Source organism: Ovis aries, chromosome 22, assembly GCF_016772045.2.
Source record: "Ovis aries strain OAR_USU_Benz2616 breed Rambouillet chromosome 22, ARS-UI_Ramb_v3.0, whole genome shotgun sequence".
NCBI lineage: Eukaryota > Metazoa > Chordata > Mammalia > Artiodactyla > Bovidae > Ovis > Ovis aries.
The window spans coordinates 16,026,289-16,046,482 of record NC_056075.1 but is presented as its reverse complement, the minus strand read 5'-3'; the positions used below and the strand labels follow the sequence as shown (position 1 = coordinate 16,046,482).

Here is a 20,194-nt window from a genome sequence, read left to right as displayed (position 1 = left end):
GGAAACAGTGGAAACAGTGTCAGATTTTATTTTGGGGGGGCTCCAAAATCACTGCAGATGGTGATTGCAGCCATGAAATTAAAAGACGTTTATTCCTTGGAAGAAAATTATGACCAATCTTGACAGCATATTCAAAAGCAGAGACATTACTTTGCCGACTAAGGTCCGTCTAGTCAAGGCTATGGTTTTCCAGTGGTCATGTATGGATGTGAGAGTTGGACTGTGAAGAAGGCTGAGCGCCAAAGAATTGATGCTTTTGAACTGCGGTGTTGGAGATGACTCTTGAGAGTCCCTTGAACTGCAAGGAGATCCAATCCGTCCAATCTGAAGGAGATCAGCCCTGGGATTTCTTTAAAGGAAGGATGATAAAGCTGAAACTCCAGTACTTTGGCCACCTCATGCAAAGAGTTGACTCATTGGAAAAGTCTCTGATGCTGGGAGGGATTGGGGGCAAGAGGAGAAGGGGACGACAGAGGACAAGATGGCTGGATGGCATCACTGACTTGATGGACGTGAGTCTGAGTGAACTCTGGGAGTTGGTGATGGACAGAGAGGCCTGCCTGGGTTGCAAAGAGTCAGACACGACTGAGCGACTGAACTGAACTGGAACAAAATAGAAAGCCCGGAGATAAATCCATGCACCTATGGAAATCTTATCTTTGACAAAGGAGGCAAGAATATACAATGGAGAAAAGACAATCTCTTTTACAAGTGATACTGGGAAAACTGGTCAACCACTTGTAAAAGAATGAAACTAGAACACTTTCTAACATCTTACATTAAAATAAACTCAAATGGATTAAAGAGCTAAACGTAAGACCAGAAATTGTAAAACTCCTAGAGGAAAACATAGGCAAACACTCTCCGACATAAATCATAGCAGGATCCTCTATGACCTACCTCCCAGAATATTTGAAATATAGGCAAAAATAAATAAATGGGACCTAATTAATATTAAAAGCTTGTGCACAACAAAGGAAACTGTAAGCAAGGTGAAAAGGCAGCCTTCAGAATGGGAGAAAACAAAGCAAATGAAGTAACTGGCACAGAATTAATCTCAAAAATATACAAGCAACTAATGCAGCTCAATTCCAGAAAAATAAACGACCCAATCAAAAAGTGGGCCAAAGAACTAAACAAACATTTCTCCATGGAAGACATAGAGATGGCTAACAAACACATGAAAAGGTGCTCAACATCACTTTTATCAGAGAAAGGCAAGTCAAAATCACAATGAAGAACGATTTCATGCCAGTCAGAATGGCTGATATCCAAAAGTCTACAAACAATAAATGACGGAAAGGTGTGGAGAAAAGGGAACCCTTTTACACTGTTGGTGGGAATGCAAACTAGTACAGCCACTATGGAGAACAGTGTGGAGATTCCTTCAAAGACTGGAAATAGAACTGTTATACGACCCTGTAATCCCATTGCTGGGCATACACACTGAGGAAACCAGAGTCAAAAGAGACACGTGTACCCCAATATTCATCACAGCACTGTTTATAAGAGCCAGGATATGGAAGCAACCTAGATGTCCATCAGTAGATGAATGGATTAGAAAGCTGTGGTATATATACACAATGGAATATTACTCAGCCATTAAAAAGAATATACTTGAATCAGTTCAAATGAGGTGGATGAAACTGGAGCCTATTATACAGAGTGAAGTAAGCCAGAAAGAAAAACAAAAATACAGTATACTAATGCATATATGTGGAATTTAGAAAAAAAGTAACGATAACCCTGTATGTGAGACAGCAAAAGAGACACAGATGTATTGAACAGTCTTTTGGACTCTGTGGGAGAGGATGATGGAGGGATAATATGGGTAATGGCATTGAAATATGTAAAATATCATATGTGAAACAAATCGCCAGTCCAGGTTTGATGCATAATACAGGGTGCTCGGGTCTGGTGTACTGGGATGACCCAGAGGGATGGTATGGGGAGGGATGTGGGAGGGGGGCTCAGGATGGGGAACACATGTACATTCATGGCAGATTCACGTCAATATATGGCAAAACCAATACAATATTGTAAAGTAAAATAAATTAATTAATTAATGAAAAAATAAAATTAAAAAGGAAACATACAGAAAGCATGAAAAAAGTAGAAAAATCATTTTATAACAATTCACCTTAGGGTCACTGACTTAAGCAACATTTACCTATTAATGCTAAAAGTGTAGGGTGAATGATAAGCATGAAATTTATTAAGTTCTAGTACTTTGCCATAGATTTTTATTAATTAAGTGTAAAAAAAAAAGTCACAACATAGGCCATGGAAAAACCTGACAGATACTATTTTATTATGTGAGCAACAGTGCATAACCAATAACAAGGTAAGTGACATGATGTGGCCTCCCTCTTCCCAACAAATTTCAGTGGGATATGCAAAGCTCCTATGTAGTTCTCTTGCCCAGTCATAACTGGAATCTAATTTCTAGAGAACCAGCTTGAAGAATATTTTACGTGAGTATTGGCCTGGACACTTCACAAGGTGAAATGTACTGAAAGAAAACAAAGAGGGCAAAGAGAACTCATATTGGAAGACTAAAAAGTGAAGATAGCCAGATTTCATGCTTGTTCTTTGGCTGGATAATGAATTAAAAAGGGGAAAAGAAGACCATAAAGGATATTCCAGTAAAGGTGGGAAAAACTGAAATACAGGCTGGGGGGACCTCCCTGGTGGTCCAATGGTTAAGACTCATGCTTCCACCACCTTAACATCCAAAGTTATTAATAATTTTAGTCTGTGTCAATGCCCACATTTTACTTAAAAGGGAGGTGTTATATCATTCCAAATATCCACTAGGAGAAGGATGAACTTTTTGTGGAAGAATATAAACATCATCTGAAACTCAGCATTTTCTCATTTATAACAATTGATACTCAACAAAAAGTTATTAGGCACTTCAAAAGCACAGCTAGGTGACCACAAGTAGAAGAAGGGAAGACTTATAAAATATGCCCACCAGAGGGAATATTTCTCATCTCACCTTATAAGGACAACATTATCTTAATATCAGAAATCTGATAAGAAAAATTTGAGGAAGAAATAGAGTAGACCAAAATTCTTTACTCTAAACAGAGAAATTCTGAACAAAATGTGGCAAACCAAATTCAGCTGAGTGTATACTTATAATATGTATATTTAGTGGGAAATTAAGGCCATACAATCATAACAATAGTTGCAGAAATCAATATGAAAAATTGTATAGCAATTATAACCTATAAATCATAAGAAATAAAGAGGATAAATTTTCCTAATCTAATTTTTTAAATCTACCAGAATATACATAAAACATGCTCAGTAGTGAGAGGTTAACCTCCACTCTCCTGTAGATCAGAAATGAAACAAAGATGAAACATGGATATTAAGCCAGATTACAGGGCAATGTATATAGAAATTGCAATTAATTTAGAGAAAGATTATTAGTAATGATTTTAAAATTAGCAAGTTTCCTGCCATTAAATTCATCAAATGATAAAAGCTGATTATATTCCCATATTCCAGTTAAAAGAAATAGAAAAGACTAAAAAGTTTATAAAAGCAAGAATGATATTCAGCACCTAGGGGGGAAACAAAACAAAAGATTTGCAAGCCAACCAGTACACTGAAAAATTTTGAGAGAACTATAAACCCCCCAAAACTGGGAGTATATACCAGATTTATTAACACAAAGATAAAATGAGTCATGATGTTAAACCTTTCTAAATAGACCTAATGTAACACTGATAAAAATCCCAGCAGAGAGCTTTGATAAATTGACAAACTAGTACTAACATTGTTTGGAAAAGTAAACAGCTAAGATCAGAAAAACAATATTAACAAAGCAGAACAAATTTGGAAGACTTACACTGCTACCTGTCAAAGTCTGTTATAAAGCTTTCTAGACTAACCTGGAAACAATACACAAACCATTGAATTGCCTCACATATGATTTTAGTGCTTCTCTCATCTGTGTTCATTAAGGATTGCACACATACCACGAAATGGGAATGTCAAGACCACTGAAGTCACTGTAAGAGAACCAATCTAACCTTGGGGATGATGTAGTTTCTGAATTCAATGTCATGCGTCACCATATGGGGCAGACTGGAAGGGACCAGGTCAATGTATCTCTGGATCTCATGGACCACGGCATCCGTGTAGGGCATGTGGCTTCTGTCCTGCATGCAGGGGCTCCGGTGTCTTCCAATCACATGGTCAATCTCTTCCTGGACCTTAGCTGATAAGAGATAGTATGACTAATGCAACAAAGAAAAACTCATATCACATTTGCATACCAGTTCAGGGATCAGTTCAGTTCAGTCACTCAGTCATGTCCGACTCTTTGCGATCCCACGGACCTCAGTACACCAGGCTCCCCTGGAGCTTGCTCAAACTCATGTCCATTGAGTCGGTGATGCCATCCAACCATCTCATCCTTTGTCGTCTCCTTCTCCTCCCACCTTCAAACTTTCCCAGCATCAGGGTCTTTTCCAGTGAGTCAATTCTTCACATCAGGTGGCCAAAGTATTTAAGTTTCAGCTTCAGCATCAGTCCTTCCAATGAATATTTAGGACTGAATTCAGGGATACATGAAACATTATGAAGGTATTCCAACATCATTATAAACATCAGTTAGGACTCCCCTGGTGGATAAGAATCTGCCTGCCAATGCAGGGAGCACATGTTCAATCTCTGGTCTGGGAAGATTCCATATACTGTGGGGCAACTGAGCCCATGCCTTGCAATTACTGAGCCTACATGTTGTAACTACTGAAGCCTGTGTGCCCTAGAGCCTGTGCGCCACAAGAGAAGCCATCACGAGGAGAAGCCTGAATGCAGCAACTAGAAAGCAGCCCCAGTCGCTAAAACTAGAGGAAGCTGACATGCAACAACAAAGACCCAGCACAGCCAAAACTAAATGAATAAATAAACAAAAATTAAAACAAAAGTCAGTTACATGCCCAGAACTACACCCAGACATAGAGAGAAAATGACCGTAATATAGCTGTATGTACATTTCCTACAAACTACACTTAAGATACATCTATACATATCTCTATATTAACATACATAATAAAACAAATGATGAACTGTTTCAAAATATAAACAAAACATAACCTCAAGAATTATAGTCCTTGCTGAAAGAAAAATAGGGATCAGATGTTAATTTTTAACAAAATAATATAGAGGTAGAAAAGTTAAATTTTACATCTTTTTGTGTATTTGTACAATTTGCAATGATACTCTTTTCATCTTCCAATTTCCATAAGCCACCACACTGAGTATTCTAGCAGTTTCTTCTGAAATTGATGCTATATTTCTAAATAATAATTCACCATTTCTATTTTTAACATATCTATTTCTAGACAATATTGTCCTGTGGGAGATGAGAATTTATTAGTATAGCTCCATCTCCACTTCATACTGAACACACATAACACACATAATTCCTGTTACTCCATTTCCCCCAATATATTTAGATCACAACTTTTGGCTGTTAGAATTTCATTTTATCATCATTCTGACTATGTAAACAAAGCTTCCTGACCAGACAACTATGATTATGTTTCATTTTTTGTATTTTCTTGGACTTAAATATGTCTCTCTATTTCATCTTATAAATTTCTGCATTTTGATCTAGAATTATTCCCAAATACTGAGATACATATTCCAAACTCCAAATAACAGTTTTTCTTTTATAAGGAAATCTCAGATCATCAATCACTTCTCTTTTGTTTGATGTCTCCCTTCATAGCTGCTTTATCTATCTAATCCATTTTAAAGCAGGTATTTTCTATGCCTGATACCTAGCTATAGCCCTGACAATTTCATTCTCCTTCATGAGTTCTCAAGATTTCTGGAGCCATGACTTCCTGTGACATGACTTCAGGAATTTGGATGAGAAAAGGGAAAGAGTGGGTAAAAATTTTGTCAGACACACTGGTCTGAAAACACCCTTTATAAAATCAATACCCAGTTTGATAGTTGCTCTTGAATTCTGATGCTGTTGTGAACTCTAATCCTTTATCTATGACCTGCTACATTTCCTGAAAGTGTTTGCAATTTTCTCTTTTATCCTGGTGTTCTGAAATTTCATGACCCTCTATCTTGAGGTGAATGTTTTTATTTCATTCACTCTGTTAGACATATCAAGAGAATTATCTATCTACCTGGCAATATTTAGAGGTCTTTTCTCCAGAGTGTTCACTCTTTTGAGTTTTTCTCTTGCTGCTGAATTTCAGGAAGCAGGATGCAGAACAGAGCTGAGTCTGAATTCAAGATGTGGATGCTTCCCTAAATTTTCTTCCATGCTGTGACCTCACTGTTTCCTCCTGTCTCTGCCCAGTGTCCTGGGCGTAGGGCCTCTTAGATTTCACTTCTCTAGAGAGATCCTCTTCTCTCATCCGACTGGGGGAACACAGTGATCTGATAAAGTGAAAGTGTTAGTGTCTCAGTCATGTCCAACTGTTTGTGATCCCATGGACTGTAGCCTTCTAGGTTCCTCTGTCCATGGAATTCTCCAGGGAGGAATACTGGAGTGGATTACCTTTCCCTTCTCCAGAGGACCTTTCCGATCCAGGGATCGAACCTGGGTCTCCTTCACTACAGTCAGACTCTTTACCTTCTGAGCCACTAAGGAGTTGTCAAAGAGTTGTGGCTAGGTGAGCTACTTTTATCAGCCTTTGTCTCCCCCTCTTCTGTTTGTCACCTGCTACTTCTAAATGCGAAAACTTACAGGCTGGTAAGGATATAAACAACTTTTCCTAATTATGTATCTTCCTTTTCTGATATTTAGGGCACAACTTAATCTTCTCTGTGCTGTGCTTAGTCACACAATTGTGTCTGACTCTCTGCAACCCCATGGACTGTAGCCCGCCAGGCTCCTCTGTCAATGGGGATTCTCCAGGCAAGTATACTATAGTGGGTTGCCATGCCTTCCTCCATGGGATCTTCCCAACCCAGGGATCAAACTCAGGCCACATTGGAGATGGATTCTTTATCATCTGAGCTACCAGGGAAGTCCAAGAATACTGGACTGGGCAGCCTATCCCTTCTCCAGGGGAACCTTCCTGACCCAGAAATCAAACTTGGGTCTCCTGCATTGCAGGTGGGTTCTTTACCAACTGAGCTAGCAGAGAAGTATCTTCCTTTTCTAATATTTAGGATACAACTTCATCTTTTTTTTTTTTATCTTCAATTTTTTTTTAATAGAGTTTTTTTTTTTAATTTTAGTTTTTTATTTTTTAAATTTTAAAATCTTTAATTCTTACATGCATTCCCAAACATGAACCCCCTCCCACCTCCCTCCCCATAACATCTTTCTGGGTCATCCCCATGCACCAGCCCCAAGCATGCTGCATCCTGCGTCAGACATAGACTGGCGATTCAATTCACTTGATAGTATACATGTTAGAATGTCACTCTCCCAAATCATCCCACCCTCTCCCTCTCCCTCTGAGTCCAAAAGTCCGTTATACACATCTGTGTCTCTTTCCCTGTCTTGCATACAGGGTCGTCATTGCCATCTTCCTAAATTCCATATATACGCGTTAGTAGATTATACAGAGTGAAGTAAGCCAGAAAGAGAAACAACTTCATCTTATCTACTGACTTTATTATCACCCCTCAATATGTTCTCTGTGTTTTAGAAATTTGTTAAAGATCTATCTGTTGCTGTTTCCTGGCTTCTTCTTGTCCAACTTTAGAAGACTGATTCTCATCTGGAATAGTTCATAGTCATTGTAGAGACATCCTGACACATGACAGGAGATTGTTTCTAAATTGCTATGAATAATCATAACTCTTTAAATGTAAATGTCTTATATAATGTTCTTTGTAAAAGATAAAACTATAGATTACCAAAGTTCTTATTTTGGCAAGCACTGTTTCTCTAGAACCAGACTTCTGGACTAATAAAATACCTTTACAGGCACCTTAAACCTGAATAGTACAATTTCTTGTGAATCTAAATTTTTATATCACTTCCCAGAAAGTAGACATTATATCTGGCCACCCACTGAATTTCTAGGATTTCCATTTAGGCTTCAGTATCACGGACTCTATGGACATGAGTCTGAGTGAACTCCGGGAGATGGTGATGAACAGGGAGGCCTGGTGTGCTGCGATTCATGGGGTCTCAAAGAGTCAGACACAACTGAGTGACTGAACTGAACTGAACTGAAGGAGAGTATCCAGAGAAGGAAATGGCAACCCACTCCAGTATTTTTGCCTGGAGAATCCCAGGGACAGAGAACCCTGGTGGACTGCCATATGGGGTCACACAGAGTCGGACAGGACTGAAGCGATTTAGCAGCAGCAGCAGCAGCAGCAAGGAGTGCTTCCATTTTCCCTCTAGAAAGCTTTATAACATTGCATTTTCAGAATGAGGTGGCAACAAATTGGCCTTTCCATAATAAACACATTATGCAGCCCCAGGCCAATTCATGCTGGGAGTGCCTGCTACACATGACCTCCCATGAAATCCAGATGCTGCTTTATTGCTTTTATTTTCCACAGTGTTTCACTTCTGTCTGTCATCCTCCTGTATTATGTAAAGATGTCCCAATACCATCCCTTCATTAAATCTGAAAACATTAAGCTGCTCAAACAGAGATTTACATAATTCTGTAAGAGCAACAAGATGGAAAACACTCCCAGTCTCTTTCCAATATCTCTTCTGCAGTCACCCTGCTCACCATGAACCATACCTGTGACCTCTGGGTGCTTCAACAGCAGGAGGAGCCCATATCTCAGAGTGGTGCTTGTCGTCTCTGTCCCAGCTCCAAACAAATCAAATACAGTGGTTGTCAAGTTTTCCAAAGTAAACTCCAATTGTTGATTTTGTTTTTCCTAGGAATGATTTGATAAAATTGTTTGACAAGCTAGTTTATCAGAATTGCCCTTAATCCAAAATAGCTCATGGTGTTTTAAAGTTAAGGCAACATACAAACTGCTGGGCAATTATAGGGAAAAAACCACTGTGTAGAAAAACAAAATACTATAGATCAGTTGACTTAAATGTCATTTTCTCCTGCCTTATTCCTCATTTGCTTAAAAGTTCCATTCATCAGCCTTTTCTGCATTTAGGTAGTGGTTCAGATAGTAAAGAATCTTCCTGCAATACAGGAGACTCAGAATTGATTCCTGGGTAGGGAAGATCCTCTGGAGAAGGCAATAGCTTCTCCATCCCCTGGATATTGGAATGGCTACCCACTCCAGTATTCTTGCCTGGAGTATTCCATGGACAGAGAGAAGCTTGGTGGGCTACAGTCCGTGAAGTTGCAAAGAGGCAGACACAGCCGAGTGACTAACACATTCACTTTCAGGCTATGCAGCTTAATTTTTTGCCAGCAAGATATAAATAGAAGCTTACTGGTACACTTCCTCTTTCTTACTCAAAACAAGTATTTGATAGATTGAAAGTGATTTCCATACAAATGGAAATCAAAAGAAAGCTGGAGTAGCAATACTCATATCGGACAAAATAGACTTTAAAATAAAGACTGGGATTTCCCTGGTGGTCCAGTGACTAAGATTCTGCACTCCCAATGCAGGGGGCCCAGGTTTGATCCCTAGATGGGAAACTAAATCTCACATGCTGCAGCTAAGTGTTCACATGCCACAATTAGAAGATCCTGAATGCCACAACTAACACCTGGCACAGCCAAATAAATAAAGATAAACAAATAAATTAAATAAAGACTGTTACCAGAGACAAGGAAGGACATAATGATCAAGGATCAATCCAAGAAGATGTAACAATTATAAGTACATATGCACCCAACATAGGAGCACCTCAGTGTGTCAGGCAAATGCTGCTGCTAAGTCAATTCAGTTGTGTCTGACTCTTTGCGACCCCAGAGATGGCAGCCCACCAGGCTCCCCCATCCCTGGGATTCTCCAGGCAAGAACACTGGAGTGGGTTGCCATTTCCTTCTCCAATGCATGAAAGTGAAAATGAAAGTGAAGTCGCTCAGTTGTGTCCAACTCCTAGCGACCCCATGGACTGCAGCCTACCAGGCTCCTCCATCCATGGGATTTTCCAGGCAAGAGTACTGGAGTGGGTTGCTATTGCCTTCTCCCAGGCAAATGTTAACATCCATTAAAGGGAAAATCTATACTAACAAAATAATAGTAGGCAACTTAAACTTATAGCACTGGACAGATCATCCAGACAGAAAATTAAGGAAACACAAGCCTTAAATACCCCATTAGGCTAGATAAACTTACTGTCTTAGATATTAATTGGAAATTCCATTCAAAGGCAACAGAATACACTTTATTTTGTCAAGCACACATGGAACATTCTCCAGGATATCATCTTAGGTCACAAATCAAAGCTCAGTAAATTTTAGAAAATTGAAATCATATCAAGAAACTTTTCCAACCACAAGGCTATGAGATTAGATATCAATTACAGAAAAAAATGTATAAAACACAAACAAATGGAGGCTGAACAATATGTTATTAAATAACCAATGGATTGAACATGACTGAGCACGCACCCACCACATTGCAACCAATGGTATTATACATGATATTATACACAGAAAATCCTAAAGATGCTACCATAAAACTACTAGCACTCATCGATGAATTTTGTAAAGTTGCAGGATACAAAATTAATACATAGAAAAGAAATCTCTTTCATTCCTATACACTAACAATGAAAGATCAGAATGAGAAATCAAGGAAACAGACTCATTTGCCATCACACCGAAAAGAATAAAGTAGCTAGGCATAAACCTACCTAATGAGGCAAAAGATCTGTACTCAGAAAACTATAAGATCCCAATGAAAAAATCAAAAATGACATAAACAGATAGAGAGATATATCATGTTCGTGGATCAGAAGAATCAATATTGTGAAAATGACTATACTACCCAAGGCAATCTACAGATTCAATGTTCAGTTCAGTTCAGTCACTCAGTCGTGTCCAACTCTTTGCGACCCCATTAATTGCAGCACACCAGGCCTCCCTGCCCATCACCAACTCCCGGAGTTCACTCAGACTCACATCCATCAGGTTGGTGATGCCATCCAGCCATCTCATCCTCTGTCATCCCCTTCTCCTCCTACCCCCAATCCCTCCCAGCATCAGAGTCTTCCTATGAGTCAACTCTTTGCATGAGATGGCCAAAGTATTGGAGTTTCAGCTTTAGCATCATTCCTTCCAAAGAACACCCAGGACTGATCTCCTTCAGAATGGACTAGTTGGATCTCCTTGCAGATTCAATGTAATCCCTATCAAATTACCAAGGGCATTTTTCACAGAATTAAAACAAACAAACATAAAAAGCACTTGACAAGTAAAAGTGAGCAGGCTGTTTTAAATACTGAGTAGAAGGGACTGCTAACATGCAAAAACACTGTGAACCTGTCCTTAGGCCAGTATTAATTTCACGATGCATTTGCAACCTCCAGTGGTCCAGTGCCATGTCTAATATTAAGTAATAAACACCCTCAAGGGAGACCAAACACTCTGAATGAGTATACTTTTTAGAAAAAGTTATCGTCTTTGATTTTACACAAGCTATAAGCTTGTCAATTCAAAACTATTCTAACGTCAGTTAGAAAGGCAGTGAACTCATAAAACAGTACTAGTATTTTGATTTCTTGAATTGGATTTGAAGATAAAGTCGTTATGTGTACATAGCCTATCATTCTTAGGCTATAGAAAATACTGCTGAAAGGAATTATATAAAACAATGTTGAAAGATTAAAGAAAACCTATATAAATAAAGGGCTTCCCAGGTGGTGCTAGTGGTAAAGAACCCACTGGCCAGTGCAGGTAGATAGAAGAGACACAGGTTTGATCCCTGAGTTCGGAAGATCTCTTGGAAGAGGGTGTGGCAACCCACTCCAGTATTCTTGCCTGGAGTATCCCATGGACAGGGGAGTCTGGCAGGCTGCAGTCCACAGATAGTACCGAAGTGACTTAGCATGCATACAAATAAAAAACTTTCCTTGATATAGATCAAAAGCACTCAGTATTATTATGATAGCATTACTGACTTAATGTCACAAAGAAGGCAGATAGGAAGTTTCAAAAATCCATCCCTCCACTGAAATAACAACTGGCCACACACAAAGTGTCTGAGCAACTACTTTGGGACTCTGGAAACTAGTTAGACACTTGCAGCTGATGTGCTTAAGTGCAGTGTCTGATAAATGTGACATCTCCCATGCTGACTAACATTCCTCATAACCCAGTTACAAGGCAGACAGTTATGGAGAGTGTGGACTTTTTTTGTGGTGTAGCCAGCAGATCTCAGAACAGGAAACTGGACCACATTCTTCTACATTGGAGGCTGGCACAGAAAGCAGCCATTGTTTCTATCTCCATGACTTTCATTGAAAACATAAAGAGAATGCTTTCTTTTCCCATTTACATTTAGGTACAGGTATTTAAGAGAATCTCTGTAAGGTCACTATCTGACTATGGAGATAACAGAACAGAGAGTCAAGTGACCACACAAGATAAGAAAATAGTCTTGGCAAAAATAATCTAGAAAAGTTACTACACAAAGGAATTAATACAATCTTCATCAAATAACAATAACAATTGTTAGAAGAGTGTAAAATCTTATTTCCAGAGTTACCACATTACATTATATAAATCATGTAAGTATGGTCCATTAACAACTGAAAAAAAATTAACACAAACCACTGTTGAGGAAACCCAGACAATGGATTTACTAGATTAAAAACTATAAGATAGATGTCTTAGGTATGTGCAAAGAGATGAAGGAAGCAATGTATGAGGAACTAAGAATATCAGAAAAGTATGAGAACAATTAGGGAATATCAATAATGAGAACAGCATTGTAATAAAGAACCAATAGAAATTCAGGAGCTAAAAGAACAATACCACAAAAATTTAAAAACTTACCAGAAACTTTCTGGTATAGTACTTTTTACAATAAAAAGTAGTACACTGAAGTAAATCATTCACTACATCTAATCATTATAAACTGTGTAGATAAATATCCTATTTATAATGGAATATAATATAGCCATAAAAGGAAGGAAATCCTGCCATTTATGATTGCATGGACGGGACTTGAAGGCATTATGCTAAATGGAATAAATCAGGAAGAGAAAATAAAATATCATATTATCTCACCGTATACGTGGACTATGGGCTTTCCCAGTGGTGCAGTGGTAAATAATCTGTTTACCAAAGCAGGAGACACAAGAGACTTGGGTTCGATCCTTGGGTCAGGAAGATCCCCTGGAGTAGGAAATGGCAACTTATTCAGTATTCTTGCCTGGAGAATCCCATGGACAGAGGAGCTTTGTGGGCTACAGTCCATGGGGTCACAAAGAGTTGGATACAACTGAGCGACTAAGCATGCACACATATGTGGACTATAAAATAAAAATCTGAACTCATAAATGCAGAGAACACGTTGGTGACTCAGAGATGAAGAGAGGTCAAAATGAATGAACGTGGGCAAAAAGTACAAACCTCCAGTTGTAAAATATAAATTAGTCCTAGGAATATGCTACACAGCATGATAACTGTAGTTAATACTATATTGCAAATTTGCAAGTTGCTAGGAGGGTAAATCTTAAAAATTCTTATCACAAGAAAAAAATGCAGTTATATGTGAGATGGATGTTAATTAGACTTATCTTGGTGATCATTTGGCAATACATGCATATATTGAATCTTTATGTTGTACATCTAAAGCTAATATGTTATATGTTTAATATATTAATTCCTCAAATTAGAAATAAAAATCTACATTGTCTACAAGAAAGTCACTTAAGACCCAAATACACAAATATGTTGAATGTGAAAGAAGAAAAAAGATATTGCAAGACTGAGTAGCCAAATAAAGTCTTAAGAAGGCCTGTCCTCAAGAGAAGCTAGTTAACCAGAGCCTCACCTGCTGGGGTTTTATCAGACACTAACCAAACTGAGGATAGAGAAATATCCCATCCAGTTAGCTCTAGCTGTGGGAGAAGTGAAATTCCCAGCTCTGGCCCACTCTCGCTTTCCTGCCCCATCTAAGGAGGGAAAAAAAACACTGAGGAACACACATGAAGTTGAGTCCAGAGGCATAGGCTCACTAAAATTTTGCGATCCCTAGCAAAATCACTTTCTTGGTATAAACTGACAAGTTTATTCTAATATCCACATGGAAGTTTAAGAGATCACAAAAGCCAAAACAATCTTTAGAAAGAACAACAAAGTTAAAGGACATCTCAATTTCAAAACTAACTACAAAGCTAATAATTAAGACCGCCAGATGATGTGATACTGACGTAAGGACTGACAGAGATTATCAAAATAGAATTGAGATTACACAAATAAACCCCCACATTTTGAGTCAACTGATTTCTAACAAGGATGTCAAGATGATTCATGTGGGAAACAGTCTTTTCCACAAATGGTGCTCACAGACACCAACTTCCAACTCCGTATCTATGTCAATCCATTTTACTTTACACTCAATTAAGGTTTCTCTCTTCCATCCACCTACTCTTTCCCATCACACTTCTCTGCACTGCTGAATACACCCATCTGAATATACCCATCTGAAATTCCCTCCCCTGTCTTTCAATGCAAATATATTGTTATATTTCCAACCACTGGACATACAGGAAGGTCAGCTGCCTTAAGTCATTCTTTTCCATTCCCTCACACAGTGTGTGAAATTACCATGACCATCTTCATATTACAGCGTGATATTTTGTATTTTCTCAAAATAATAGGATACAACTTAGTGAATAAACAACAATTTGTTTGTAATTGTTTACATTTCACCTGAGGTGTCATTCTGTCTCTCTTTGGGTAGATTCTTATTTCACAAAGAGCAGGATCAATTTTTCTACTTATCATGCACACAATATGTATTTAAACTGCTTGACAGCATTGCTTCCCTGACCATTAAAATAACTCTGATAAATACAGAACTAGTCAATGAACCACAGAATGTACAATCGGTCAGATTATTAACATTTCACCTGCTCCATTTTGATCAGGAAACAATCAATATAGTCCCGAGGGTTGTTAATATCCAGGGATGCTTTGTGTTCCATTGCTTTCTTCAACACATAACTTTTTAAATCAGCAGCATTTTTAATTATTTTGTTATGACTTCCTGGTAAATAATCAATGAGTGCAGGGAAACTATTGCAAACCTAGGAGAGAAACAATTGTTTATTAAATAAAGATCACTTTAATAATACTTCTATACCATATGACCAAACCTTGTCAGAAATGGTGTTATAAGTATTAATATAATATGGTCTCTGTATTGAGGGAAATTCTTACCTTACAGATACATAATTTGCTATACTGACAGATATCTATGAGGGAGAACATTCTGACCAGGTATCAAATATGATAATCATTTCCTATAATCGTGTATTATATGTATAGTATAAAAGCACTGTTATAAAATTATCTCATTTTGTTATATCAATCTTCCCTTCTACCATGAAATATGGGATGGCATGAAATACTATGACTCACATTTTGTAGATGACAAACGACAGTAGTCAAGAGAGTTTGGACAATCTGATATACAGTCCAGAGCTGGTCCCGGATGTTTCTACTGTTGTCTCATAGACTCAAATGTAAGATCATATTTGAGGACTGAAAGAATACTAAAAACCACGAAACTTAACTCAGTGTGATAAAGTCACTGGCCCCCAGAGCAATTAAGTGACCTCTGCAAGGTCACATCATTGTCTTTTAGGTAGAGGGCAGAACATGTCAGCTCAGCAAAGGTACACCTGTGATGTTGGTTTGTGGTTCCTACACCAAACAACCCCAATCACCTTTGTCATCCCCAAAGCAATTACCTTGTCAGTTAAGATGCCAATTGAAGCACCAAACACTCCTATCCTAGTCAGTGTCCCCTGGCAGTACTCTCCCCCGTTGAAGGAGACATTCTTTTCCTTTCCAAACACAGATATTTCTGCGAACTTAATATGCCAAAGAAGTCCTTAAGTGATGACTGGGTGACAAGGCTTGTGGGCAATGGAAGGCTTTCCAGAAGGACATGGATGTCCTTCTACTGCTGCAGGCATCCTTTGAGGAAGCTACCAAAATAGTTTATGGAAAATGGCTTTGAAAATTGGTGGGGAAACCACTGAACAGTGTCAATAGGACTGAATTACAATTCTGTATTCTGGGCACAAATTTTCCTGTCTATCGTTAAAGGGCTCCACCATTGTCCACAGATGAGCACTCCGTGATGCTAAGCTCTGGGCAGGACTGTGCTGTTCACACATTAACCTCACAGCTTGGTGTATCTGGACCTCATGGAGAAAAGAGCAGAAATGATTCCCAGAGAAGAAAGGACGTGGGCCTCACCTGAACCCATGGAGAGCTCAGAATCCTGAGGATTTCGTTCAATTTTTCCATTATATCTAGAAAAATCGGATCTTTATAATCAAAACGGTTCTGGAAAATAATGGAGCAGATCACATTGCAGGGAGCACAGCCCAGGATGAAAGTGGGGTCACAGGGCAACCCTAAAGAATAACAAACAATTTAAACACATCATTAAAACATACACGAGACATTTGTATTTAAGATAACAGGTAAAGGTAATTTTAGAAACTCTAAAGCAATATTTTGGGCTTCCTTGTGGCTCAGCTGGTGAAGAATCTGCCTGCAGTGTGGGAGACCTGGGTTCGATCCCTGGGTTGGAAAGATCCCTTGGAGAAGGAAAAGGCTACCCACTCCAGTATTCTGGCCTGGAAAATTCCATGGATAGTCCATGGGGTTGCAAAGAGTCAGACACAACCGAGTGACTACCATTTTCACAAAGCAATATTTTACCAGCTAATTGCCTTAATAGCAAAGTATTCCACACGCATAAAATCAACACATCACTTTTACCTTAACCTGAGTAGGTCATTTCACCTACATTCACCTATGTAAATATTGTTTTTGGAAAAAAAAAATCAATTAAAATCCACTGCTTTAACATATACTCTTTTCACCTAAGGGGCCTGTTAAGTTGAAGGGGAAAAAAAAAAAAAAAAGAAAGAAAGAAAACAGTTTAAAAGACTATTTTTATATCATTTAATAACCTAAATTTATCAGCGCTGAATATTATCTGTTTGCAAAGCCTGTAGAAAATAAAGCACTGATAAAGAAAAAAAGAGAATAGTTGAGAACCTCAAAATGCTTTATGTAATGAATAGTTGAAAGAATCATCCCTAGAATCAACACGGAAGTTAAACAGAGACTGTAGGTGATTTCATGTATTTAAAGGAACAGATTTTTTTGGTCTTTTTTAAAAATATAAATTTATTTATTTATTTGGAGGTTAATTTAAAAAGCAGCAAGTATCCATGCTGTATGAGAAAAAAACTAATACAAATGAACAATGTTGGCCACCACAACATTGTAAAGCAAAAATCCTCCAATTAAAAAAAAAAAAACAAATAAAATAAAAGAGAACAAGAAAAATAACTTTTTATAAAATGGGTTTCTTGTCTAAAATATAAATTGTTGTTATTGTTCAGTCACTAAGTCATGTCTGTCTCTTTGTGACCTCACAAACTGCAGCACGCCAGGCTTCTCTGTCCATCGCTATCTCCCTGACTTTGCTCAAGCTCATGTCCATTGAGTCAGTGATATCATTCAATCATCTCCTCCTCTGTCACCCCTTGCCTTCAATTTCCCCCACCATCAGGGTCTTTTCCAATAAGTCAACTCTTTGCATTGGGTTGGCCAAAGTATTGGAGCTTCGGCTTCAGCATCAGTCCTTCCAAAGCATATTCAGTGTTGATGATACCACTTTAATGACAGAAAGTGAAGAAGAACTAAAGAGCTTCTTGATGAAGGTGAAAGAGGAGAGTGAAAAAACCTGGCTTAAAACTCAATATTCAAAACACTAAGATCATGGCATCTGTTCCTATCTTTTCATGGCAAATAGACTGGCATAAAGTGGGCACAGTGTCAGATTTCATGCTCTTTAGCTCCAAAATCAGAGACTGCAGCCACAAAATTAAAATATGCTAGCTCCTTGGCAGAATATCTATGTCAAAGTGAGACCGTGTTTTAAAAAGCAGAGAGTGTTTGCATTCCCACCAACAGTGGAAGAGGGTTCCCTTTCTCCATACCCTCTCTAGTATTTATTGCTTGTAGACTTTTGGATTGCAGCCATTCTGACTGGCGTGAAATGGTACCTCATTGTGGTTTTGATTTGCATTTCTCTGATAATGAGTGATGTGAGACAGCAAAAGAGACACAGATGTATAGAACAGTTTTTTGGACTCTGTGGGATAGGGAGAGGGTGGGATGATTTGGGAGAATGGCATTGAAAAATGTATAATATCATATATGAAATGAATTGCCAGTCCAGGTTTGATGCGTGATACTGGATGCTTGGGGCTGGTGCACTGAGATGACCCAGAGGGATGGGTATGGGGAGGGAGTTGGGAGGGGGTTCAGGATGGGGAACACATGTATACCTGTGGCGGATTCATGTTGATGTACAGCAAAACCAATACAATATTGTAAAGTAATTAACCTCCAAATAAAATAAATAAATTTATATTTAAAAAATAATAAAAAATAAAAAACAGAGACATCACTTTGCCCACACAGGTCCATATAGTCAAAGCTATGGTTTTTAAAGTAGTCATGTATAGACGTGTGAGTTGGACAATAAAGAAAGCTGAGAGCTGAAGAGCTGATGCTTTGGAACTGTGGTGCTGAAGAAGACTCTTGAGAGTCCCTTGGACAGCAAGATGATGAAACCAGTCAATCCATATTAGGTGACCTGGTATTCCCATCTCCTTAAGAACATTCCACAGTTTGTTGTGAGCCACACAGTCAATGGAGAAAGGGAAAATTTTACCCACCTGAATAAGAGTTCCAAAGAATAGCGAGGAGAAATAAGAAAGCCTTCCTAAGTGATTAATGCTAAGAAATAGAGGAAAACAATAGAATGGGAAAGACTAGAGATCTCTTCAGGAAAATTGGAGATAGCAAGGGAACACTTCATGCAAAGATGGTCAAAATAAAGGACAGAAATGGCACGAGCCATAAGATATTATGAGAGGTAGCAAGAATACACAGAAGAACAATACAAAAAAGATCTTAATGACCCAGATAACTACGATGGTATGGTCACTCACCTTGAGCCAGACATCTTGGAGTGTGAAGTCAAGTGGGCCCTAGGAAACATTGTGTGAAAAAGATACTGGAGGTGATGGACTTCCAGCTGAGCTATTTCAAATCCTTAAAAATGATGCTGTTAAAGTGCTGCACTCGATATACCAGTGAATTTGGACAACTCAGCAGTGGCCACAGGACTGGAAAAGGTCAGTTTTCATTCCAATCCCAAAGAAAGGCAATGCCAAAGAATATTCAAACTACTGTACAATTTCACTCATTTCACATGCTAGCAAAATAATACTCAAAATTCTCCAAGCAAGGCTTCAACAGTATGTGAACCAAGAACTTCCAGATGTTCAAGTTGGATTTAGAAAAGGCAGAGGAACAAGAGGCCAAATTGCCAACATCCGTTGGCTCTTAGAAAAAGCAAGAGAATTCCAGAAAAATATATACTTCTGCTTTATTGACTACACCAAAAGCCTTTGACTGTGTGGATCACAACAAACTGGAAAATTCTTAAAGAGATGGGAATACCAGACCATCTCACCTGCTTCCTGAGAAACCTGTACGCAGGTCAAGAAGCAACAGTTAGAACTGGACATAGAACAATGGACTTTTCAAAATTGGGAAATAAGTATGACAAGGCTGTCTATTGTCACCCTGCCTCTTTAACTTCTATGCGGAGTACATCATGGGAAATGCTGGGCTGGATGAAGCACAAGCTGGAATCAAGATTGCTGGGAAAAACATCAATAACCTCAGATATGCAGATGACACAACCCTTATGGCAGAAAGTGAAGAAGAACTAGAGTCTCTTGATGAAGGTGAAAGAGCAGAGTGAAAAAGTTGGCTTAAAACTCAACATTAAAAAAACAAAGATCATACTATCTGGGTCCATCACTTCATGACAAATAAATGGGGAACAATGGAAACAGTGACAAACTTTATTTTGGGGGGCTCCAAAATCACTGCAGATGGTGCCTGAAGCCATGAAATTAAAAGACGTGTGCTCCTTGGAAGAAAAGCTTTGACAAACCTAGATAGCATAGTATCAAACAGAGACATTACTTTTCAACAAAATTCCACCTTGTCTAAGCTAT

At 38.4% G+C, this 20,194-nt stretch overlaps 1 protein-coding gene across 1 annotated transcript in view; it reads right to left on the bottom strand.

Annotated features, from left to right (window-relative positions):
- Window positions 1-20,194, bottom strand: part of LOC101107056 (cytochrome P450 2C19-like) — a 45,767-nt gene that overhangs the window by 10,993 nt on the left and 14,580 nt on the right. The window contains exons 4-7 of the mRNA XM_004020051.6: window positions 16,332-16,492; window positions 14,975-15,151; window positions 8,706-8,847; window positions 4,047-4,234 (exon numbers count right to left, since the gene is read on the bottom strand). Coding sequence (XP_004020100.3) covers window positions 4,047-4,234; window positions 8,706-8,847; window positions 14,975-15,151; window positions 16,332-16,492 — 668 coding nt within the window. The remainder of the gene's footprint in view (window positions 1-4,046; window positions 4,235-8,705; window positions 8,848-14,974; window positions 15,152-16,331; window positions 16,493-20,194) is intronic.